The following is a 26,630-nucleotide window of genomic DNA, read 5'->3' on the forward strand; positions in this document are numbered from 1 at the left end:
CTTTGCCATTGCAAAACAGTCCACTTCTTTCCCTTCAAAAACTCTTTGGTTGCTTTTGCAGTATGCTTTGGGTTGTTGTCCACCTGCACTGTGAAGCGCCGTCCAATGAGTTTTGAAGCATTTGTCTGAATATGAGCAGATAATATTGCCCGAAACACTTCAGAATTCATTGTGCTGCTTTTGTCAGCAGTCACATCATCAATAAATACAAGAGAACCAGTTCCACTGGCAGCCATACATGCCCACGCCATGACACTTCCACCACAATGCTTCACTGATGAGGTGGTATACTTAGGATCATGAGCAGTTCCTTTCCTTCTCCATACTCTTCTCTTCCCATCACTCTGGTACAAGTTGATGTTGGTCTCATCTGTCCATAGGATGTTGTTCCAGAACTGCGACGGCTTTTTCAGATGTCGTTTGGCAAACTCTAATCTGGCCTGCCTGTTTTTGGGGCTCACCAAAGGTTTACATCTTGTGGTGAACCCTCTGTATTCACACTGGTGGAGTCTTCACTTGATTGTTGACTCTGACGCACATACACCTGCCTCCTAGAGAGTGTTCTTGATCTGGCCAACTGTTGTGAAGGGTGTTTTCTTCACCAGGGAAAGGATTCTTTGGTCATCCACCACAGTTGTGTTCCGTGGTCTTCCTAGTTTTTTGGTGTTGCTGAGCTCACCAGTGCGTTCCTTCTTTTTGGGAATGTTCTAAACAGTTGTTTTGGCCACGCCTGATGTTTTTGCAATCTCTCTGATGGGTTTGTTTTGTTTTTTCAGCCTAATGATGGCTTGCTTCATTGGTAGTGACAGCTCTTTGGATCTCATCCTGGTAGTTGACAGCAACAGGTTCAAAAAGCAAACAGCACACTTGAAATGAACTCTGGACCTTTTATTTGTTCATTGTAATTGGGGTAATGAGGGAATAACACACACCTGGCCATGGAACAGCTGAGAAGCCAATTGTCCCATTACTTTTGGTCCCTTAAGAAGTGGGAGGCACATATACAAACTGTCATAATTCCTATACTGTTCACCTGATTTGGATGTAAATACCCTCAAATAAAAGCTGACAGTCTGCAGTTAAAGCACATCTTGTTCGTTTCATTTGGAATCCATTGTGGTGTTGTGTAGAGCCAAACATTTTAGAATTGTGTCGATGTCCCAATATTTATGGACCTGACTGTAGACATTCACATTACTCACACTCTCATAACACATACATATAGGATCTTGGGGGTGGGCAGGCTACACGGAATCCAAATTACCATCAGGGTGTACACCTCACCCCTGGCATCGTTGCCCACCTCTCAATTTTAAATACACGTAGACATTGAGGGCTAGCAGGAGGGGCTATGCACTTACCTGCTGCTCTCTGGCAGGTAGCTCCATGCCCTCCTGGGTTTTAATTGCACCTTAGAACACACATACATCAACACTACATATGAGCGGGTAGAGGGAGGTTTGGAGTCTTCCTACACCCCCGGTCTCTGCGGCCTGCTGGAGCGGGGGGGCTAGGAGGAGGAGCTGGCCGTCCGACTGGGGTCTGGAATGTGGGGCCTCCCTGCTGCTGCGGAGTCGGGGCGGTCTGCTTCTCCCCACCGCAGGGAAAAGGGTAACACCACCTGGGTCTGGGTGCAGTTTCCCCCTCCAGGGGCAAGGGTACCTAGACCCGGTTCTTAGAGTACGCTTGGGGAGTGTGATTGTGTGTACAGCGTCTCTTTATGTCTGTCTCCACGTTGGGTGAGTGTTGAGTAATTGCATATGAGAGCATGAGGGTGGGAATGGATGTTTGTATCTGTGTGTGCCTGTATGTCTGTGTCTATATGTCAGGTTGGGTATCAGACGCCACCTCTCTGGGGACATCTCAGGCACTCCAAGGTTTGGAGGCCTATCTCCCCCCACCACTTCCCCTGCCGGTGGCGGACGCCCTCGGACATCGGTGCGTTGGCGGTTCTTTGTGTCCGGGGGTGGGCGCCCAGGTACACACCAGCTCACTCCTTGGCGGCTGCTTATCGGGGCCTGGAACCTGGGGCTCGCTCGGGCCACTTCGGGGATGGGGTGCCCTCGGCCTCTCGGCCTGGAGCTCGGTCACTCAGGCACAGCTGGCTGCCGGCGGAGCTCACGGGCACGTCACTGCAACCCCCCCTGACTTCTGCTCCGCGGCTGCTGAGTGATCCCTCATCTGGGACTCTCCTCAGCTCTTTCTGGGATAGTGGCGCGGCTGCCCCTCTGTTGGTCTTCCTTGGTCTCTTGTGTTCTGGGGGCCTCTGGATGTCTGGAGTTTTGATCTCCTCCATACCTGCTTCATGCCCTGGAGGACGGGGCAGTGGCCCCCCACACCCTCTAGCAGATCATTACATTAAGGAACCTTTTAAAAAAACAAGCGCGTCCATGCTCACAGGTGTACACACAGGTGATCACACACACAAACTACACCCTTTTTGGCTCCTACCTCAAAGCACACTGTGCGCTGTCGATCTTACGTGCTGCACAATAATGTTTAATATTTAGTATTTACTGTGATATTCCCATATATCATTGTGATGTTGTTTATTATGTTGCTCTCGTTTTCTTCTGCTTGTTTTCTTTTTTCTTTCTCAACAGGTGATCCAGGTGATCGATATATGTATTTTTTTTCTGCTTATTTTGTTGGTTTTTGTTTTTTTGCCCATTTTCCCCCTCCCTCTTCTCAGTTGTTTTTCTTTCCCTCTTTCTTTCTCCCCTTTCTTTCCCCCAATCAAGTCTGTCCCGGATTCAGCAAATGAAAATAAAATAAATAATAAAAGGTGAATCAAATGGACCATTACGGCAAGGCTGGGATGGTCAATTTGGTAAAGTAAATCCGTTTGGCATCTTTCTTCGCCTTTAGACAACAATTCTGATGGCAAAAGAACCAAACGGGACAGGCAAAAAAAAAAAAAAAAAAAAAAAAGGAACATGAAACGAAACGAAAAAGGACAGTACAAAACCACAGAATAATAATAATAAACTAAAACATAAGCACGGAGCATGTCAATATGTAGTCAAACAACCATGACAAACGGTTTTTACAGACAAAAACATGGATGTGCCATGGACTGCCCGGTGTCACCTATTGTAGCCAGCCTTTACATGGTGGAAAGAAAGGCTGGGAGGGAGGGTATCTAGCCGCTGGTACAGATATGTGGACGACACCTGGGTCAAAATCAAGACCCAAGAAGTAGAATCCTTCACTGCTCACATCAACGCTGTGGATAAAACATAAGGTTCACCAGGGAAGACACAAAGGATAACTGTTTGCCATTCCTGGACTCTGCCGTGCGCATTGAAGGGAATGGAAACCTCAACATTGAAGTTTACCAGAAGCCCACACACATGGACCAGTACCTCCTCTTTGACTCCCACCACCCTCTGGAACACAAACACGGAGTAATCAGGACCCTACAACACCGGGCAGAAAATGTTCCCTCTAAGCCTGAAGGAAAAAAGAGGGAACGCACATGTAAAGGAGGCTCTTAAAACATGTGGTTATCCTAACTGGGCTTTCATAAAGTCAGCAACAAGGCACAGAAAAAAAGATCAGACACCAACTCTTGAGGATCAGGAAGACAAACGCAACAACATTGTCATCCCCTATGTTGCCAGTTTATCAGAAAAACTCTGAAAAAAGTCTGCTCCAAGCACGACATCCCAGTGTACTTCAGACCCAGCCACACACTCAGACAAAAACTGGTTCATCCCACAGAACTCCTAAACACAAACTTAGCAACATAGTATATGCTGTACAGGGTAGCGACGAATGGCCAGACCTCTACATTGGAGAGACCAAATAGCCACTTAATAAACACATGGCACAACATAGAAGAGCCACCTCGATGGGACAAGACTCAGCTGTCCATCTGCATCTAAAGGACAAAGGTCACTCTTTTAGGACACCAATGTTCACATTTTGGACACAGAAGACAGATGGTATGAAAGAGGAGTGAAAGAAGCCATTTATGTCCACTGTGAACATCTTTGAACAGAGGCGGTGGTTTACGACACCAACTTTCTGCCATCTATAATCCAGTTTTGAGATCCCTTCCAAGACGCCATAATGCCCACTCACATCCTGGGCCATCTGACCTCAGTAAGTCACATGATAGGGTGGGGCTAGGTTTCACAGCAGGTTCATCCAAAACCTTAACTGATTGTGACCTACACCTGTTTTCACGCCTTGACTTGTGCGATTAGGTAGAGGATCAACAGGGGGTTCATGACCCCCTTGGGGGACACTCACCGAGGAATTAAATGTGGGACTCTCCACCATTTGACCTTAGAACTGAAGAAGCTTCTCGAATGAGAGGTGAAACGTCTTCAAGCAACTTAAAGAAGTCCAGACGCTTTTCTTTCCAAACTTAATGAGTCTACAGACATTAGTTGACATTCCCAACTATTGGCCAATGTGGATTTTGTGGAAGGAGACTCCAAAAGAGAAAACTTTCTATTTTGCAAGGCACTGCCAGAAAAAAAACGGGAGAGGAAATTTTTCAGGTTACATCTGAATATCTTGAACAAAGAGGGTGGGAAACCTGCACGAGTATCTGCACTGATGGAGCAGCAGCCATGGTCGGACGCACCAAAGGTTTCGTTACCAGAGTGAAAGCGATAAACCCAGATGTTATTGTTACGCACTGTTTTCTGCACCGCAAGGCACTCGTTGCCAAGACTTTAGCAGACCAAGCTCCTGTATTGGATGATGTGGTGAGCATGGTAAACTTTGTCAAGACAAGACCTCTGCAAAGCCGCATACTTGCATCTCTGTGTGAGGAAATGGGAGCGGAGCATAAAGCTTTATTGCTCCACACGGAGGTCCGATGGTTGTCACGCAGCAAAGTACTGACCCGTGTGTATGAGCTGTGGGAAGAGCTAAACGTGTTTTTGAGCGATGAGAGGTACAATGATGCAAAGCTGCTTACAAGTGATGAGTGGTGTGCAAGGCTGGCTTACATGGCAGATATACTTCAGCATTTCAATAAACTTAACACACAAATGCAAAGCCGAGATGAAAACCTGCTCACAAGCACAGATAAAATAAATGTATTTTGTTCAAAGGTCCACCTCTGGCAACATCTGAAAAATGAAAACCTTGGCATGTTCCCACTCGCTCAGAAATGGCAAGGAGATACTGAAACTGCCACACTGTGTGAAATAATAAGTAAACATTTGAAAACGCTCGAGAAGAAGTTGTTAATTTATTTCCCCTCTGTCTCCACTGAATGCCTCGACTGGGTAAAAGACCCATATAGCTCAGCAGCAGTTTTTGGAAAGGATATGACTTTTCAGGAGCAGGAGGAACTAACTGAACTGACACAAGACTGTGGTGTAAAGCTAAGCTTTGCTGAATCTATCTTTGGACAGTTTTTGGTTGACTGCTGCCAAGGAGTTCCCCATTCTGGCAAACAGAGCCATTTTGACATTGCTCCCATTTTCCACAACATATCTATGTGAGCTAAGCTTTTCGAGCATGGCTGCTATAAATACTAAAAACAGAGAGACAGGAAGAGTGGTTGAGGAAGAGCTTCATGTATGGGGAAAAATGCTTAGATGGTTTTGTTACAAAACCTGTAAAAAAGCTGAACATAAGCAGATCTTTGAAATGTATAGAACTTTTGTTGAAAAAAATTGAGGTAATCTACTAATCAGAAGGTTGATGGTTCGATCACTGGCTGCTCCAGTCTGGGTGAGGCAAGTTGTATAAAGTGCTTTGAGTGCTCAGAGCAGAAAAGCAGAAAAGTGGTATAAAAGAAACAGTCCATTTATCATTATTATACACTACCGGTCAAAAGTTTTAGAACACCCCAATGTTTCTAGTTATTTATTGCAATTCAAGTCATTCAAGTCCAATAGCTTGAAATGTTACAAAGGTAAATGGTGAACTGACAACTCAGACAGGAAGAGGTCTGGCAGACCCAAAGCCACCACTGAATCAGAGAACAAGTTTCTGAGAGTTAACAGTTTGTGTGATAGGCGGCTCACAGCACAACAGCTTCAAGCACAGCTTAACAGTGGTCATAGAAAGCAAGTCTCAATTTAAACTGTAATGAGAATACTTTAAGGTGAAGGTTTGACAGGGCGATTTGCAGCAAGCAAGCCACTGCTAAGACGTCAGATTAAGACAAAGAGGCTTGCCTGGGCCATGAAACACCGCCATTGGACTACTGAAGACTGGAAGAAGGTATTATGGACTGATGAATCAAAATTTTAAATCTTCAGTTCATCATGTAGGATCTTTGTACGCCATCAAGTAGGCGAAAGGATGGTTCCACAGTGTGTGGCATCATCTGTCAAACATGGAGGAGGAAGTGTGATGGTCTGGGGCTGTTTTGCTGGATCCAGGGTCGGTGACTTGTACAGAGTGATGAACTAAAACGGCTGCCACAGCATTCTGCAGTGCCATGCAATACTCTCTGGTATGTGTCTAGTTGGTCAGGGGTTCATCCTACAGCAAGATAATGACCCAAAACACAAGTCCAAACTATGCCAGAACTACCTCAGGAAAAAGAACAAGATGATGGCTTGTTCAGACACAGACTTAAACCCCATCGAGCTGGTTTGGGATGAACTGGACAGAAGAGTGAAAGCAAAGCAACCTACAAGTGCCACATTTATGGGATCTTCTGCAACAGATATGGGAAGAACTCTGTGAAGAATATTTGATTTCTATTGTAGAAAAACTTCCATGGGTGTGTTCAGCTGTTATATCTGCCAAAAGTCTACTTTGATGAGTCAAAAGTTTAGAATACATTTTGGTCTATAATTTGGTTCCATGATTTCTTTTCTAACTTCAGTTGGTTATTTGTATTATGCTTTCATTTCAGACTGCAATGAGACATAACAATTTTTTTTTTTACCAGAAGTGTATATCTGTATATGAACATAACTGCTCTTTCGCAGCATTTTTTTTTCTTTTTTTGCCAACATCAAGGTTTAAGTTCCTGTTTCTGTTAAGTTCTATTTTTATTCCAGCCTTTGCCCCTTTTTCTACTGCTTCTTCTCTTTCTAGTCTTAATTGCAAACATACAAAGGGAAAATACACAGATATTAAGCCTGAGAAAAATTAGGTGGTCATGATATGGTTTTGTTAATACAACATAAATTCAACACTGTACTTACATTTAATGATGACACTAATCGGTGCTGTTGCAGCAGATCTGAATGTCCGTGTGGACACTGTGACCTCATACACACAGCTGTAGTTGCCCTGATGTTCATACTCAGCTACAGGGAAACTAAAGGAGGCTGAGTTGTTGACTGCTGGCTCTGTGAGGTTGGAGCCAGAGAAGCTCAGAATAAAATGTCCACTGGAAAATGTGGAGTTAATGGAACAGGTGAGGATGAAGCTGTAACCCCTGGTGATCTGTGCACCTTCAGGACCCCAGACAAGTCCTGCATTAGGAGACGTCAAGGAGATGCTGGGCCTCTGCAGTCTCACTGTGTGAAAGCAAACTGGGATTAAAAACATATCATTCTCTCTACCTTTTAGTTCTGGACTTGTTTAAACTCTAGAATCAAAAGCAGAAGGAAGGATTTTGGGGGGCTTAAGTGCTGAATCAAACTCAACACATTTCATCACTTACTAACTTATTAGTATTTGGTGTTATTTTTCACACATTCAGCAGTTATTGAGCAACATTAGAAGTTTCTTGCTACATGGTAAATGAAAGTCCATGCTTATCTGCCAAGAAAAATGGCAGATTAGCTTGGGTAAAAGACCGAAAGCTGAGGCACACAACGAAGAATGCTGCTGGTAAAGTTTCTGGGCTGCCTTTCCTCATAACAGCCATCCCTCAAGATTTTCTACATTTAAAGCAATGCATTATCAGGGATTGTAACATCTAGTGCTTTTACTGAATCTTTTAGGCCTCAACGTAGCATTTAGCTCTTTATCTGCTAAATGCTCCACGGTATGTAATAGTTTGTTTCAAGTAGTGTGTGTTTACTCCTCAGTACTGTTGGCTTTGAGAGCATTTTCTCTGGATACCGAAAAATCTACAATGAAAGTGGGATTCTGTTCATAACGCTTTTGTTGCTTTTGTTAGTGCTTTTGTTTGTAAATAGCTATTAAAACAAGTTTAAGCTATGACTGAAACAGATAATAAATAAGCTAACACTATAAGTTTTTCACAATTTATGAAACAACTTATCATCTGTATTAAAAATGATAATTTCTCGTTTTGTTTGAAAAAATGCTTCTTACATGTATTTGCTTTATTACCTGTCACAGAGAGCCTACCAGAGTCACTTGGTGGGGAGTTAAATTCAAGACCTGAGCCCATTTTCTGATACTGACACTGGTACAATCCCTCGTTATCAAAGTTCACTTTAAGGATATTGAATGTTGCAGAGTTTGTACTAGAAGTTTGGGTCTTTACAAATGAATCTGATGTTTTCTTCAGAATGAACGATCCACCCAAAACCTGAGTGGAGATTGAACAAGTGATTGCAATGTTCCGACCCCAGGTGACCTCACCAACAGGATTTATGGTGATACGGGGTTTCGGGAAACTCACTGAAAAAACAAACAAAACAAATGAACAAACAAAAAACAGGATAATACTGATTTAATATGTTGCTGGTTTAATGACACTTTTAGCTTTTGACTGTTGGAGCTGTCGAGCTCAGGAAATTGTTTTGTTTTCTTACCATTAACAGAGAGTCTGACAGCATCACTGAGGGAGGATGAAAAGATTTGCTCTGAAATGGTTTTCTGATACTGACACTGGTATGAGCCGTTATGATCTAAGTCCACTTTGTGGATACTGAAGGTAGCAGATGTGGAACTTGATGATGCAGTCTGGCTGAAAGTGCCTGTGGTCTTCTTGAGGATGAAAGTTCCACCAAACAACTCGGATAAGATCGAACAAGTAATGGTGACATCTTGACCCCAGGCAACCTTATCTCTACTCAGAGAGATCCTGGGCTTTGGAAGGCTCACTGAAAAACACAGTTTAGCATAATGTTAGTTTAGATAAATAGAAGTTTATGCATTTAAATAGCAAATCTTTGTAACTTTATAACTTTACAACCCACTACCAACTCACTACCACCCCAGCTCTTCCCCATCCTCCATCTGACTTCATTTCATGTCTGTTAGCAGTAATAGTTCTGTACAGAACATGCCCCACTCTCCCTTCCTTTGTCATTGCTAACTACCTTTTCTAATAAATACCAGGGGTAGCTGTAGCTCAAGAGGTAGAGTAGACCATCTCCTAACTGGAAGGTTGGTAGTTTGATTCTTGGCTGCTTGAGTCTCCAATCTGCATGCCTTCTTTTGGCAAGATAGCAAACCCCAAGTTCCTCTCTAAACCATTTCTCATTATGTGAATCAGTGAATGAGGCATGCTGTATAAAGCACTTTGAGTGTTCAACTAGAGTAGAAATGCACTATATAAAAGTCAGTCCACTTAGCTGCCTGGCCATTTCCGAGCTTTAATAAAGCCTTCTCCAAACTGCTGGTCTGTACCCTGGCCCACATCAAATCATGGTTTTCATTCATATTTGCAGTTGCGGTCCTTGCTACTGAACCATAGTTGGAAATAACAGCAGTTATTTGACTACTGTAGCCCTGACTGAAAAGAAATTGAGACACTGTATTATGTGTTGAAGCTTCATTCTAAGCTGAACTTAGTTGTACTGCTAAATTCCCCACTTATCACACAAATCTAACATTTGTTTAATGGCATCCATCCTTGAAGTGAATGGTAAGTCACATGAACTTTTTTCTTAAATAAAAATAATGAATAAAATGACTGTTTTGCTTTTGGCTTTTTGTGTTCTCTGTTTATTTGAAGTGATCATTCATTAGAAAAAAAGTTGTGTCCCTGCTTGCATGAATACTTAGCAGGAATGAAGATTCGCCTCCCACGGGCCATTAATACCTGACAAATGAAATTATTATTGTTTCACTTGTTTGACACCCGAGTTGTAATAAATTAGTGGCAAGAAAATGCATTTATCAGCATTTTTGTATTTAAAAAAATCTTTGTGCTAAAAATATCATAATCCAAAACAAACTGAATAACACGATGTTGTCATGCTGACATCAGCAGTAATAATCAGTATATATTGCTGATGTCCTTGATCTTTTTACTGAACATACTGACATCAGCCTGTTTAATAGAAACAGGCTAATGTCATCATATTGTAATAAAAACAGGATGTTATTAGCATGTTCTCATAGGAACATCTTAAAACACTAAAACAGGTTTTCGTATAGTTCTTGCCCTTCGGAGGACTTGTGGTCTCCGCGTGCTCTTGTTTCTCAGTGATTTCTTTCCTCATGGTGCGTCCTCTCTTAGGTTTTCCACCTCCAAAAATCACTTTAACCTCTTTGTTCAAGTTAGAGCTAATTCAAGCGAATTAGTTCAGTTGATAAGCACCGCTGTTAATGTGTTTTCTAAATACAACTGAACAGGCATGCGGTCCAGAGCAGGAAACCAAGAGGGAAGTTGCTGCATGAAGATTACTGAGAAAAAACAGCACCATACTGCAACTATAAATATCAAGTATTGTGGGTGTAAGATCATGTGGTACCGTATTTGGGCATGGATGCTCTATATCAAAGAAAGGAAACTGATGTTGATAAAGATATCTTCAGCCATTTTGACACAAGCACCGATTTTTGTCTCATCACACACTCATGAAAACACAAATATCTGACACAGAGATCAGAACTTAGAAAGGGGCTGGCATATTTTAAGACTGGCTAAGTACGGTGACAGTACAGTGCTAGAACGTGGGCATTATGTAAGCAATCAGATGATTGACCAGTTGGGGCACAAAGTCTTGCAAATATGTTTGTTTGAAGTTATTGATGCCAAAGGAGGAACAGCTGGTTATTTTAAACCATGATTGTGTTTAATGTCCACCACCACTGAGAACGCTTAATGGGTGTGCTTAATAAAGAAAGAGTTCAAAATGTATTGTTTATTAATTTAGCACATTTTTATCTATGTTTTGATAAGAGTATAACAAACACTTCTCACCTGAACAGACGACACCAGCATCCTCACCATGTTTACAGTTGTGCATCCCAAATCCTCTGTGTCCACACTCAGTTAGAGAACTTTCATTTCCTGAACAGGCCACATCATCAAGCCAGATTTGTCCACTTCCTTGACCGAAGCGAGCAGATGAAGTGGCCTCCAATGCTCTCCCACAGCCCAGCTGTCTACAGACCACCTTAGCATCATTTAAGTCCCAGTCATCGTCACAGACTGTTCCCCATGAACTGTTGTAGTAAAATTCTACTCTTCCTGAACATGAAGTAGATCCAGCAAACCTGATCTGAGGTGCTAGCGACAGAACAGACAAAATATTACCAAGAAAAGACAGAGCACCTTCACTTATTATTTTTTTGGTTTCTTAGTCATGGCAATAATCACATTCACTCTTCAAGTACAAAAGCAAGTTGCAAAGGATGATAATCAGTTTCGTGACTAGCTGTTAAAATACACAGCTACATTTATTCAACATAAATTAAAGTATTTCTCACCTGAACAAACAACACCAGCATCCTCACCATGGTTACAGTCGTGCGTCCCAAATCCTCTGTGTCCACACTCAGTTAGAGAATTTTCATTTCCTGAACAGGCCACATCATCAAGCCAGATTTGTCCACTTCCTTGACCGAAGCGAGCAGATGAAGTGGCCTCCACTGCTGCCCCACAGCCCAGTTTTCTACAGACCACATTGGCATCACTAATGCCCCAGTCATCGTCACAGACTGTTCCCCAGGAGCCACTGTGATAGATTTCAACTCTTCCAGAGCACTGAGTGGACCCAGACCCAGCTAGTCTGATCTGTCCTATCGGGCACATAATATAAACTATATTTAATACTTTCCTAAAGTTGAAAAGAATTAAAAAATTCACACACAAGAACAGACTGACCTGCAGCAGGTGAAGTGAAGGCCAAGAGGCAAGAAACTTTTGGAGGGAACAAAATGACATTGCTTATTGTGTAAAGTAAGCACATATATCTGTAGTCATTTATCTAAAGTGATCAAAATTTGCACTGAAAGCTAAACCCCAAAGACCAAAACTGTCTCTCTACAAAAGCATTATAAAATTATGTCTTACCGAAGGTTAAAAAATGAAGCACTGTCTGCTGTCTGCACCCCATGACTGAAAAAAGAGGCTGCTTCGTGTCATTTATGGGAACCAGATGACAGTCAACTCTACAAAAAACTACAGTGTGCAAAAAACACTTCACATTTGGTTTATCCTCTCAAAACACTTCCCCTTTCGTTTTGAATTCTTTTTTTAATTCATCCACGGGGCTTTGGCATGAGCAGCTCTATAGACTGGAGCTCACCACATCATTAAAAATTCAGGTTTTTTAAATAAAAATAAAACTGCTCGAGTAATCTAGTGACTCTCGGATATTACATATTGATTCATTATAAGCAAATTTGCACCAACCCTACAATCATCCACAGAAACACACATGCTGTCTCCATCTGGTGATTAAAAAGTAATATTGACACAGATGATACATTCTTGAGGTTAAGTGCTCATAATTTTAAGCACTCCTACATTAGCCTAAAAAGTATTAGCAAGGACTCACAGTTTAACATTTGGGAAGATGATCTGAATGAGAAAGGAAGTCAATCCTTTTATAGTGGCAGTGGGAAGAAATGCAACCAGAGAATTGTCTCTGTTTAGACAGTTTTAAATCTTGACTAATTTCATGAATGTTTCTGAGGACTAAATTGGAAGCCACACTTTAAACTATAAAATCTTTAAAATATGGGCCTAAAATCGAATATGAAACATTAAAGTGACACAAATATGCACAAAAAAAGCAAAAGAAGAGAAATCATGAAGGAGGAAAATTGCTTTTCACAGCAGTGTGTGATACACCAACAAAAACACAGGGTCATAGGGGTGGGTTTTGATTATCGATTTATCGATTAAAATCGATTCTAGCTTGGATAACGTGATATCATTCATTAAAAATCCTAAATGGATTTTTTAATATAAATTTATTTTGCCCGAAAAGCCAGAATCTCAGGTTAAACCTCACAAAATTTCAACAACCACCAAACAGCTAAAACAGTAAATGAGAGCAGTTACACGGATTCTGCACAAAGACGTAAACACAAAGCGCGGAGCCGCCGACGGATCAGAATCAGTGAGATGTCGCCTTTCTCACCCAACGGCACGGACACGGTCGGGGCTGAAAGCCTACAGCTCACTGATTCTGATGTTTCAGCGGGTCCGCGCTTTGTGTTTACGCCCTTTTTGCGCTGATTCTGAGCTGTAGGTTTTATCTCTCTCCAAACAACACTGACTGAGCCAGCAGCAAAAGAAGATCCAAACTACTCTTCACATAAACATCGTCATGAATTCCCTCTTACTTTTACTGTTTTGCTTCCACCACGATAAAATCACACTTCATGCACAGCTCTCTCTCTCTCTCTCTCTCTCTCTCTCTCTCTCATTATACTTCAAGAACAGTTTCCCGTCTAAAATTCTGTTTTCTGCATTATTCGCTTGCTTGTTACGCAGAAGTCTACCGTTGTTTACAGCGCTGTCGGCCGCTGTTTTTTTTCCTTTTACCGGTAAAGCCTCATTTCTGCCGTTCAATAGGCTACTGAACAACAGGGGCGATTCTAGGATCAGAGCTTTGGGGGTGCTGAATACCCAGAGAGCTGCCCATCCAGGCAAGGTAAACTTTACTCGTCACGATGAGACTTCTTCCCCGTCTCTGTCAGTCCCTGCATCCTTAAATGTCTCCAGTTGTCCAAAGTTCCCTCTGACTGTCTCCTTGGTGCATTTAAACCCCTGTTCCTCCCTGTCCTCATCGCCTGTTGTCTTCATCTCCATTATCAGTCATCATAATTTTACCATCTCTGTTAAGTCTGCAAATTTCTTTATTAAATCATGAGATTCTTAAATTCACCAAGTCTCTCTGTGCCTGGGTCCTCGTCACAAAACATGACATGGGCCCTGGTCCGGATGGGCCTGGGCCCCCTTTCCCTGGCGGGTTGCAGAGCATGGGGGTGCCTACTGGGGTCAGCGGGGGAGCTGGCCCCAGGGAGGGGTCACTTGCCCCTCCCTCTCTTCCCTCCCCATCTCCAGCTGCCTCCCTCTTCCCGCTCCACCACAATCACCCACACATGCAGGGCCTTGGGGTAGGGGTGTGTCACCAGGGTGCAGAGGAGGCATCCCCCCCCTCTGTCCCCTTCTGGCTGCCTCTGCCTCAATTTTATCTCACAACTTAGACATTCACATTACTCACACTCTCATAACACATACATATAGGATCTTGGGGGTGGGCTCACAACACGGACTCCAAATTACCATCAGGGTGTACACCTCACCCCTGGCGTCGTTGCCCACCTCTCAATTTTAAATACACGTAGACATTGAGGGCTATCAGGAGGGGCTATGCGCTTACCTGCTGCTCTCTGGCAGGTAGCTCCATGCCCTCCTGGGTTTTAATTGCACCTTAGAACACATATACATCAACACTACATATGAGCGGGTAGAGGGAGGTTTGGAGTCTTCTCACACCCCCGGTCTCTGCGGCCTGCTGGAGCGGGGGGGCTAGGAGGAGGAGTTGGCCGTCCGACTGGGGTCTGGTGTGTGGGGCCTCCCTGCTGCTGCGGAGTCGGGGCAGTCTGCTTCTCCCCACTGCAGGGAAAAGGGTAACACCATCTGGGTCTGGGTGCAGTTTCCCCCTCCAGGGGCAAGGGTACCTAGACCCGGTTCTTAGAGTAAGCTTGGGGAGTGTGATTGTGTGTACAGCGTCTCTTTATGTCTGTCTCCACGTTGGTTGAGTGTGGAGTAATTGCCTATGAGAGCATGAGGGTGGGAATGGATGTTTGTATCTGTGTGTGCCTGTATGTCTGTGTCTATATGTCAGGTTGGGTATCAGACGCCACCTCTCTGGGGACATCTCAGGCCCTCCAAGGTTTGGAGGCCTATCTCCCCCCACCACTTCCCCTGCCGGTGGCAGACGCCCTCAGACATCGATGCGTTGGTGGTTCTTTGTGTCCGGGGGTGGGCGTCCGGGTACACACCGGCTCACTCCTTGGTGGCTGCTTATCGGGGCCTGGAAACCTGGGGCTCGCTCGGGCCACTTCGGGGGTGGGGTGCCCTCGGCCTCTCGGCCTGGAGCTCGGTCACTCAGGCACAGCTGGCTGCCGGCGGAGCTCACGGGCACGTCACTGCAACCCCCCCTGGCTTCTGCTCCGCGGCTGCTGAGTGATCCCTCATCTGGGACTCTCCTCAGCTCTTTCTGGGACAGTGGCGCGGCTGCCCCTCTGTTGGTCTTCCTTGGTCTCTTGTGTTCTGGGGGCCTCTGGATGTCTGGAGTTTTGATCTCCTCCATACCTGCTTCATGCCCTGGAGGATGGGACTGTGGCCCCCCACACCCTCTAGCAGATCATTACATTAAGGAACCTTTTAAATACAAGCGCGCTCATGCTCACAGGTGTACACACAGGTGATCACACACACAAACTACACCCTTTTTGGCTCCTACCTCAAAGCACACTGTGCGCTGTTGATCTTACGTGCTGCACAATAATGTTTAATATTAAGTATTTAGTGTTATATTCCCATATATCATTGTGATGTTGTTTATTCTATTACTCTCGTTTTCTTCTGCTTGTTTTCTTTTTTCTTTCTCAACAGGTGATCCAGGTGATCGATATATGTATTTTTTGTCTGCTTATTTTGTTGGTTTTTGTTTTTTGCCCTTTATCCCCGTCCCTCTTCTCCGCTGTTTTTTTTTTGTTTGTTTTGCTTTTTCCCCCCTCTTTCTTTCTCCCTTTTCTTTTCCCCTGTCCCGTATCTAGCAAGTAAAAAAAATAAAATAAAATAAACAATAAAAGGTAAATCAAATGGACCATTACGGCAAGGCTGGGATGGTCCATTTGGTAAAGTAAATCCGTTGGGCATCTTTCTTCGCCTTTAGACAATAATTCTGATGGCAAAAGAACCAAACGGGACAGGTTTAAAAAAAATAAAAAATAAAAAAAAAACATGACATGACTGTTTTGTACATTTTAACACAATTTAATCCCCACATTTGTGAAAGAAAAGCAAAACACTTTTTTGAAAAGTCTGTAACAAAACCATCAAATCTGATAAAGGTTATTTAAATGCTGCTAAAGACTACTACTGCCAAAGAAGAATGGATTGGAATTTTAAAAAATACATATTCTAACCTTAATTACTGGGGGAAAATAATGAATGATGCTCACAGTGAGTAAAAAGTAAACTGAGTGTATTTTTTTGGACAGAGATTCACTTTTAATGTGTATGTATAATATAATACAGATACATAAAAATACACTACAAAAATAGAAGAGTCCTTGAAATGTACAAAATATTATTAAAAATTAGAAAAATTGAGACACCTTGGCCTATGGTACAATGTATACAATGTATGAAAAGATCTTTACTGCAGATACTACTATGGCTCTGCAGATTTTTTCTTTTCTTTTAACCTATGTCGCCTCACCTTGAGGTTGGTAAATCTGTCTATCACATTTTGGTGGTCAAGTCTCTCAAGCATCTCTTTCTCAACTGACATCACAGCCAGGTGCTGGAGTCTGCTTTGACCCATGGTCCTTCTCAGCCAGGTATGGAACTGACTCAAGACACTAAAAGACCTTTCACAGCTACAGCTGCTAACTGGGTTTGTTAGGGCAACCTGAATAACAGTTTTCAGTGTGGGGAAGATCCGATTATCCAGAAGATTGTACAATGTTAACATATCTGGAATGGCACCAGCCTCACTCTTGAGCTTCAAAAGGTTTTTGGCAACCGTGACTTCCTCTGACTGAAGCTCAATATGGTAATGCAGTGCCAGGGCTGACAACCCAGTTTGTTTTGCAGATTCTGTATAGCAGCTTTAATATAGGGAGAACACAACTTCCAGATTATATGAGTAAAATTAGTTGTTGTTGTTTTTTTTTCTATGCCAGTTTAACAGTTTCTGTTTTGCCTGTCACTATTCCCTGTCTGTTTTCTTACCTGGTTCTTCCTGACCTTGTACTTTCTCCTCATGTTCTCCTCTTTCCTCTCTCCCTCTTTGGACTGACAATCATACACAAATAGATTGTATTCAATTAGATGAAAAAAAAACTATTAAGAGCACTAATAAAAAAGTCCTCTCTCAGTGTACTTTCAACCAAAAGGCAAATAACCAAACCACATGTACATCTAATAAAGGATATAAATATTGAAACACTGATCCAACAAAATCCTTTATTGATGGATCATTTGATCTGATCTTATATGAACCTGGCTGTCTCTCTGTACACACTCACACACACACACACACACACACACACACAACAGGAATTATAAGGTTAATGGGCATCCAGTCAGTTAGCTTGTTAGTACCTTGGGTTCAATATCGGCACATGCACATATGACAAAATAACCAGTTTCTCTCATTACATTTCAAACAGGACAGTGGTAACAACAGTAGGCTACGGACAATGTTAAGTTTTAGATTTTAAATAGGCTATATAAATTTCAATGGGAGCAACAGGAAGGTCAAATATCGCTGATTTTACTACAGAGTTGGACGGATTGTAGCTAGGGTAGCAAACACAGTCGGGAAACACGTTTTCAACCCAGCAGGTTACCTGGGTGTAATGTTTTTCAGTTAAAGAGAAACATGGCCTGACTCCTACCTAACTATATAAAGAGTAACTGAAGGTTAAATGCAGCTAATATGTCCTGTTTTAAGCCAGGCACTCACACCGCTCCGCTGCGTCTCAGCCACTATCGCTCTGGCAGCAACGGCGCTAGAGCCAGAGCAGGGGAGAGGCGAGCTGGAACAAACCATTTTGGGAGGGGGGAGGGGTTATCTATACTTTTGTTGTTAAAATGTTACATCTCAAATAAGTACTGTATGCTTTTTATATTTTTAGTAGTGTGTCACACAAACAGCAAATATTGTCAAAAAAGTAAGAAATCTTTGGGGGTGCTTTGAATCATTTTGGGGGTGCTGAAGAACCCTCAAAAATGGGCTAAAAACGCCCCTGCTGAACAAATTTAAACCTTTTAAAATTATGCAAAATTGCAAAATGCTTGGCTGTGTCTCTAATAAAACCTCTGTAACTGTGCTCTGCTTCACTTCAGCAGCATCAGGTAATGTTCATATGTTGATTAATGGTTTTCTTTCGTTTTTGATCTACTGCAGAATATTTTTATAAAATCCCAGGCCAGGAAAACCACCTTCATGTTTTTCTGTGTTTTATCCTCAGCTACTTTGATACAAAGGCATCTGCTGTGATGCTTACACCTTTGATAAAGTCTCACAAGTGTCAGCTTTCTTTTTATAGATATAAAAACATGGAAATGTACTGATGCATGATCTGAATTATAATGTTTCTGACTGTCTGAGGCAAAATTTCCAAGAATCGAATCGAATAGTGGATCGAATTGATTCGGGACCTTGTGAATCGGAATTGAATCGATTCTAGAAATCAGTGACGCTACCCAGCCCTACAGGGTCACACAGAATAAACTCATCCAAGATTTTTAGTAGATGCACCCATGCCATCAATTTGAACAATCTACTGTGCTCGAGGTGATGACAATATGTACGCCTGTTTGACATATAATGTTCTACATGGACTTGCCCCCCACATCCTTTAAATGAATTTATTAATCAAGACAGATTGCAGAGTTGGCACTAAGGCCATCCCTAGAGGGCACTGCAAGGTGTTTTATAGGCATTTGGACAAACTGCTGTCACTGTCGGGAACTCAGTGTTATAAAGAAGATGTGTGACCATTTTTACGGGTGACACGTGTCATTTATTTTTGTTTTTGTTGTGTATTTGTAAGTTTTTGTTTATTACAAATTTTTCTATGACCTGCCCTGGGACTACAGATGTTAATTAGCAGTTTTGCTATAATCTAGCATGTTTACACTTTATGTTTGGTATATTGATGTTCATCAACATGCTGTTCCTGCTAAATGTATAAAAAGAAGTCAGTTCAGTTCAGTTCAGTTCATTTTTATTTCAAACATATACATTCACCAACATTTCATAAAATCATTCCATGCAGTTGTTTGAAAAGGAGTAGGCAGAAGTATATACTTATTTAGCCCTACCCCCTCAGGTTTACATCTTCATCATCTAAATTTGAACAACAAAAACGTTTACAATGCCTTCAACTTAGAACATAATAACATCACAAAAAAAAAAAAAAAATTCTCATGTTCAACTAAAACTATATTTAGATTTGCTAATTTGTAGAAGAAAATAAACATCAGTTTGACTGCTGTCTTGGGTTAATTGCATTTTCTTCATTCTTATACTTATTTAAAATTTCTTTTTTGAGTTTTATTTTAAACTGGTTTATATCACTACTGACCTTTATTTCTTCTTTTAACTCATTCCAGAATTTAACTCCCGCTATTGAAATAGACATCCTTTTCAATGTTGTTCTTACTCTTTGTAATTTTAAATTCCACTTCCCTCTAAAATTATACCTCCCTTCTCTTTCTAAGAACCATTTACTTATTTCGATTGGGAGCATCCTTTCCTTGCCTTATATATTATTTGCACTGTTTTAAACTTGACCAGATCCTGGAATTTTATAGCTTGCATCTTAATAAAGAGCGCATTTGTGTGAGCCCTATACCCCTCCTGATTTATTAGTCTAATAGCCCTTTTCTGCATTATGATTATAGTCTGAATATTACTTTTATATGTATTTCCCCAAACCTCTACACAATAACTCATGTATGGTAATAGTAAAGCACAATATAACATATACGATGTTTTCCTATCCAGAAATTGTTTTACTTTCCCCAAGACAGCAATCCCCCGTGCTAACTTTCCCCTCACATAAGTGATGTGTGATTTCCAACAGGCCTTATGATCAATGATCACACCAAGAAATTTTATGGTATTAACCCTTTCTAGATATACATTATCAACACAAATTTCAATGTTAATGTTTTTCTTATAGTTTCCGAATAACATAAATTTTGTTTTATTTAAATTTAAGGACAACTTGTTTCTATCAAACCACTTCTTTAATATCTTTAACTCCTGTGTGATCACTTGGAGGTGATCACACAGTTGAAATTCCACACCTGAACAAAGTATATTGGTATCATCTGCAAAAATTACAAACTTTAGTATCTTCGATACTTTACAAATATCATTTATATACATAATAAACATTTTTGGTCCCAACACTGATCCTTGAGGTACTCCACATTCAATATCCATCAGTTTAGATTTAAACTCATTTATTTGTACATATTGCTGTCGATTCATCACATAGCTTTTTATCCAATCCAATACCACACCCCTAAACCCATATTTTTCCAGTTTGATTATTAGAATTTTGTGGTCAACAATATCAAATGCTTTTTTTAGATCTAGAAAGACTCCAAGTGCATACTTCTTGTTATCCATACATTCAGTTATTTCTTCCATTAAATCCATCAATGCCAAAACTGTTGATCTGTTATTTCTAAACCCATACTGGCAATTTTCCAACAATTCATGTTTATCCACAAAGCTATCAAATCTTTTTAGAAATAGTTTTTCCAGTATCTTAGAAAACTGGAAGAGTACCGACACTGGTCTATAATTTGTAAAACAATGCTTTTCACCTGATTTATAAATGGGAATAATTTTTGCAACTTTCATTTTTTGTGGAAAAACCCCTTCCTGGAAAGACAAATTAAAAATATATTGTAGCGGTTTTACAATACCATCAATTACTCTCTTTACCGTTACCATATCAATATCATGACAGTCAGTACTTGTTTTGTTCTTAAGTCCACTGACAATATCATATATCTCCTTCTCTTCCACTGCTCTTAAAAACATTGAACTTGCATTCCTTTCAATATTTGCTCCAGTCTCCCTTTCTATCATATCAACCTTTATTTCCGCAGCCAGTTTTGGCCCTATATTTACAAAAAAATCATTGAATCCATTTACTACTTCGTTCATTTTACTAATAGTATTTGTCCCTTCCATAAAATACCCAGGGTAGTCATTAGTCCTTGGTCCATTTTTTATTATACTATTTAATACCTTGCATATCCCTTTCATGCTATTTTTATTATCTTCTAACTTTTTGATGAAGTATTCTTTTTTACAAGTTCTCATTATGTTAGTTAATTTATTTTTATACTTTTTATATTTCTTTTCAGATTCTGTAGTTCTCTTTTTAATGAAATCTCTATATAAGGTGTTCTTTTTTTTTACAGGCATTTTGCAGTCCCTTCGTCATCCATGGTCTTCCTGTATACTTATCTTTCCTGTTGACTTCAATGAGTAGGCTGTTTTTCTCTAATAAGGCCATGAATATGCTTAAGAATGCCTCATAGGCTTTATTGACATCCTTGTGTTTATATACAATAGTCCAATCTTGTTTTATTAACTCATTTTTGAGACACTGCATTGTCTTTTCTGTTCTAATTGTTTTATATATCATCTTACATTCATTTCTATGAACTTTATAGCAACAGTCATAAGTTACAAAAACTGGTAAGTGGTCACTTATATCATTTATCAATATCCCGCCTTTTATATTTTCTTCCATTACATTTGTAAAAATATTATCTAATAGAGTTGCACCATGAGTGGTTATTCTCGTCGGTCTTGTTATCAGGGGAAATAATCCCATACAGTACATTGAATCAATAAATTCTTCAATACTCTTATTATGATTTGGGTTCAATAAATCAATATTAAAGTCTCCACAAATAAACATTCTTTTCTGATTCAGATTTGTATATAAGTCCTCCATAATGTCCTTAAAAGTCTCAATCTTTGACCCTGGTGTTCTATATATGCAACTGACAATTATATTTTTCTGTTTTTTCATATTTATTTCCACTGTTATACATTCCATCACTCCATCTACCACCCTCGTCATTCTACTCATTTTTTCAAACCTTAAATTTTTATCAACATAGAGTGCCACCCCACCTCCTCCCCACCACCCACGACTCTGAGTCAGATCTCAGAGTCGAGATCTTTGTGTGAAATTGGAGGAATAACAAGTAGCAAAGTGTCAGAAAAGTGCTCAGGTAGAGAAAGGAAACTTTTGCTTTTGATAAAGACGACGGTGTGGAGGACGTTCTGCGAACCTTCCTACGCAGTTTCGGGTTATCACCGTCCTCTGTGTCTTCGGTGGCGGCCCCTCCTTTTCCTCCCACTGTCCTCTGCAGCTGTTCCAGCTGTTGCTGCTTCCGTGAAGTTTCATTGTGTTAACCGGTGTTAAAGGCGTACAAAGCTCACTATTACTCATTCATACTACTATTCATATTACTCATACATAAACATCACACAGTGTAACTGAATGTGTTAAGTCCTTTACAGCAGTAGATCACCTCGTTTCTCACCTTGCTTATCTGCGTTTGTTTTTTTGCGGTAGAGACAGCCACGTCTGCCTGGGAAAAGCAGCCTGCTAATCGTCACCACTTCAGCTCCTCCCCCGGACCCTGCTGCTGACAGCGCAGTGGGAATCACACTCCTAACTCCACATAAAGCGATATCCATTCTTCCCGAATCACTGTCCATACCACCACCTCTAACTATGAATAATATCTCACATAATAACCTCTATCAGCAGTCATAGTTAACGAAAATGCTTTAAAAGATCAAATGCAATAAATTTCATTAAATATTGGTTAAAACATCCCTGTTTAATGAATGTGTACACATGCCCTATCAGTGTAAACATTTCAGGCCTTTACACAGCTATCAGCTACAAATTGTAGCAATATCCAAAATCTAAACTAACTTATATTATTATATAATTGTGGAATGATGTAAATCAATAAACAGTGAAAGAATGTCCACTGAAGTTTCTTCTGCACTTTAGATAAGTGTAAAAAAAACTTTTTCTCTAACAAATTTCACTGTTGAGTACATCAGTCTGTGTTTTAGATCCTCTGTGAGCGACCTGAGTTTGGAGAAACTGTGGCACAAAGATGGTGCTCAGAACAAAATTGACACTTACCCACAGTCACCCTGTGATGAACTAACAAACAAGTGTGAAAGTGTGAAAACTGAGAAACAGTTGCTGCAGGTTTTTCATAAAATGCACTGCTATTCTTGCTATTTTTGGTGTGGTGATGCATCTGTCATGTGCTGTGTGATAGTGATAAACAAAAGACAAACTTTGTATTTAGGCTGAAAGACAAAAAAAGGCAAAACGTAAAGTACCAAAGGAAAATAAACACATAACTACAGAACACACACACACACACACACACACACACACACACACACACACACACACACACACACACACACACAGCAGCATGCCAGGGTGATAAGGGAAGTGCAGACAGGGGAAGCAAAACTAAACATAATGCACACAAGATAATGTACTATCAAAATAAAAACTGGAAGAAATTAATACAAAAACCAGGATGTCTTAGTCCTTCAAGCTTGACAGACAAAAGTGTAAACAGACATAAAAGACTGACTCAACATGGGAGACACTAAAAGCCAAAATACAGAGATGAGACTGAGAGGACAGGAAGGAAACGTTAACGGGAACTAAAAAAACTAAAGTAATATGGAGGGAGAACAATACAGAAATTATTTTATTAATCAGCACGTTACACACATATGATACAGTTCAGTACAAAAACACCCACAAAACACTGTAGTAGCAATAATATAACTGTGTGTAATATAATATAAACGTATCATTACCTACTCTTTAATACTTCTGCAATTTGTTCTTGTACTCTGTGTGTGTGTGTGTGTGTGTGTGTGTGTGTGTGTGTGTGTGTGTGTGTGTGTGTGTGTGTGTGTGTGTGTGTGTGTGTGTGTGTGTGTGTAATGATACAAGGGGTAGAGATATTGAGATGGACTGATAGTAGCTACTACTCGTTACTTTTTCCTGAAATATCCTTTATCAGGTCTGGAGAGCTGAATCAAGGCTAGTTTTATGCATGATATTAACTACTTTACCACATTGTGGTCTCACTAATTAAGTTAAATAGATTGGTAGTTATGTAGCACTTGTTTATTCTATTTCAGCATCCGAATCACTTACTACAACAACCCTCACTAACCCCCCCACACACACCCCTGTGGATATATTTGGTAAATATGGGGTTCAATATCTTGCTAAAGGAGACTCTGTGGTGCAAACTGGAGGAACCAGGGTTTAAACCACTGAACTTCCAATTAGAAGACCTGAGTCACAGTCATCATAGTTAAAGCAGGGGAACTTGGTATAGCTAAGGACCAGTGGGAGATGAAGTTTTGAATGCTGTTGGTTTTCCTCAATGTCAGCAATATTAAAGTTTTTGTGTACTATCTGTGAGTGCTATACTATGAGAATGTAACTCCCAGAATGTTTGTTATTTGATATGCATGAAGCTTCAAAAGCCTATTAAGGCTCTAATCACACCAGCTGATTTTAAGTCTGGCTGAAGTGATGAAATCGTCTGAGGTCTTTCTCTGTTCCCCCAGCCTCTTCCTCCTCATCAGTCGCTCCTTCTGCTCTGAAAACAAGCATCTCTGTGTTCTCCTTTTGCTTTGAATTCTGCCTTGTGGTGACCTGGAGAAACACAAATGCCTGTTTCCACTGTGCTCCTATTCTTTTCTTCCAGGTAAACATGCATTCATTTACTCTGATGAACAGTACCTTGAAGTAGAAATGAAGGCCAACGTTTGCCAGCAGCAGAATCAGTGGCAGGAAAACATATCTCAGGACTGAATTTACTGGATCTGTTTGAAGGACATTTATAAAATCAGTAAAACAACAAAAAAGATGCTTAAATAAACTTAGAAGATACATGCTCATTTTACAAGTCATATATATTAACATAAACAGAGTATGAGACAACAGGCTGCCAGCTGGAACACTGATAGGAGGAGGTTAGGCTGTTACCTGGTGTACATAAAAGAACACCAGGTTGATTCAGTAGTGGTTGAAAGCATTCAGACTCCACTCTTAACCACAGAAAAGGCTCAGAGTGATTCTAAGGGTGAACTGTAGGATCCCCTGGTCAGTCTCAGACACTTGACCAGCAAACAACAAGCAGCTGTTAAACAAATGCTCAGGGAAGAGTTTCGTGCATTTGCCAGACACAAAAATGAAAACCTAAAAACGCAAATCTGATAAGTACCCCATACCACACATTCATGGTTCAGTGTAGCTAAAACTTACTATCAGGATAGCATCAGTGAAGATTTAAAAAAAAAAAATCACAACCTTCAAAACACCATGGATGTGGTATGAATCAAACAGGATTGTGTTTGGCCTCACAAATGCACCCTCAGCTTTTCAGTATAGTATGGAAGCAGGCCTCAGAGACAAAACATGCAATCCATACTTAGATGATGTGTTGAGGATATGTTCTCAAGCATCTAAACTAAGACCAGACAAATGGGACCGGTTCAGAAATTAGGTGCTCTATCTCAGAAAGGTGATCTCTGCTGATGGCTGCATGATGGATGATATAAATGGATGACCACAAATACTGCTAATGATTTCAGCATCAACATGTGGCAATGTAAATGCGGTCTGTAGTGTCCCTCTGGTTCACAGAGTTTACTGTATGTCATTTCAGTGTCCACGTTTCTTTTCTATGTAACAATGGTTCGATTGTTTAATTCCTAGAGTCTACTTACATTTAATGATGACATGAATCGGTTCTGCCTCCAGAGAGGTGAATTTCCTTGACAGCATTGCTGTTGTTTCACACACACAGCTGTAGTTGCCCTGATGTTCATACTCAGCTGCAGAGAAACTAAAGGAAGCTGAGTTGTTGACTGCTGGCTCTGTGAGGTTGGAGCCAGAGAAGCTGAGAATAAAATGTCCACTGGAAAATGTGGAGTTAATGGAACAGGTGAGGATGAAGCTGTAACCCCTGTCGATCTGTGCACCTTCAGGACCCCAGACAAGTCCTGCATTAGGAGACGTCAGAGAAATAATGGGCCTCTGCAGTCTCACTGTGTGAAAGAAAGAGTAGGATTAAGAAGGGTAGCACAAACAAGTTCAAAGGTAGCATTTCATGCAATTTAGCTTGTTATTTATGAATCATCATTAACCAATCAACATTAGGATTTCGTGATGTATTCTGTGATCTAGCCAATGTTAACAGGTGTTTAATGTTCTACAGCGGTGGTGTCCCAGGGGCCAGAATCGGTCTGCCAAAGACTCCAATTCGCCCCACTGGATATGTGTGCAGGAGGGCATAGATTTTTACAAATTCTAAAAGTGCATATTTTTACTGCTTTCCTACTGATCAAGATCCCTCTCATGGTCACTCACATTACACTAAAGTAACTAAGTAATAAATAAATATTGAAACGACAGAAAAGTTCCAGCAATTTTTTTATATAGTTGGTCAACAGTAATAAAACCAAAAAAAAAACCCAAAACACAGTTTATTAACTGCAGCCGCGTTTCTCTGAGATTATGCAGAAAATCCGAGATGTACTTTTGAAATTGCGCTTTTTGTCTTATATGAAAAGTTTATATCTAATGTGTACTAAAACTTCTTTAAGCTGAAAGGAGCGTATCGCTGGTCTGGCCCACTACAGTCAAAGTTAAATGAGTTTAACATCCCTGCTCTACAATGTGCATTCTTCACTGATGCTAACAGTGACATCATTTTGGGTAACGGT

At 40.8% G+C, this 26,630-nt stretch overlaps 1 protein-coding gene across 1 annotated transcript in view; it reads right to left on the minus strand.

Annotated features, from left to right (window-relative positions):
• Positions 1-26,630, minus strand: part of LOC134625691 (deleted in malignant brain tumors 1 protein-like) — a 246,300-nt gene that overhangs the window by 176,859 nt on the left and 42,811 nt on the right. The window contains exons 3-4 of the mRNA XM_065470669.1: positions 11,515-11,826; positions 11,006-11,314 (exon numbers count right to left, since the gene is read on the minus strand). Of these exons, the coding sequence (XP_065326741.1) occupies positions 11,006-11,314; positions 11,515-11,826 (621 nt within the window). The remainder of the gene's footprint in view (positions 1-11,005; positions 11,315-11,514; positions 11,827-26,630) is intronic.

Source organism: Pelmatolapia mariae, linkage group LG4, assembly GCF_036321145.2.
Source record: "Pelmatolapia mariae isolate MD_Pm_ZW linkage group LG4, Pm_UMD_F_2, whole genome shotgun sequence".
In the NCBI taxonomy this organism is placed as follows: Eukaryota; Metazoa; Chordata; class Actinopteri; order Cichliformes; family Cichlidae; genus Pelmatolapia; species Pelmatolapia mariae.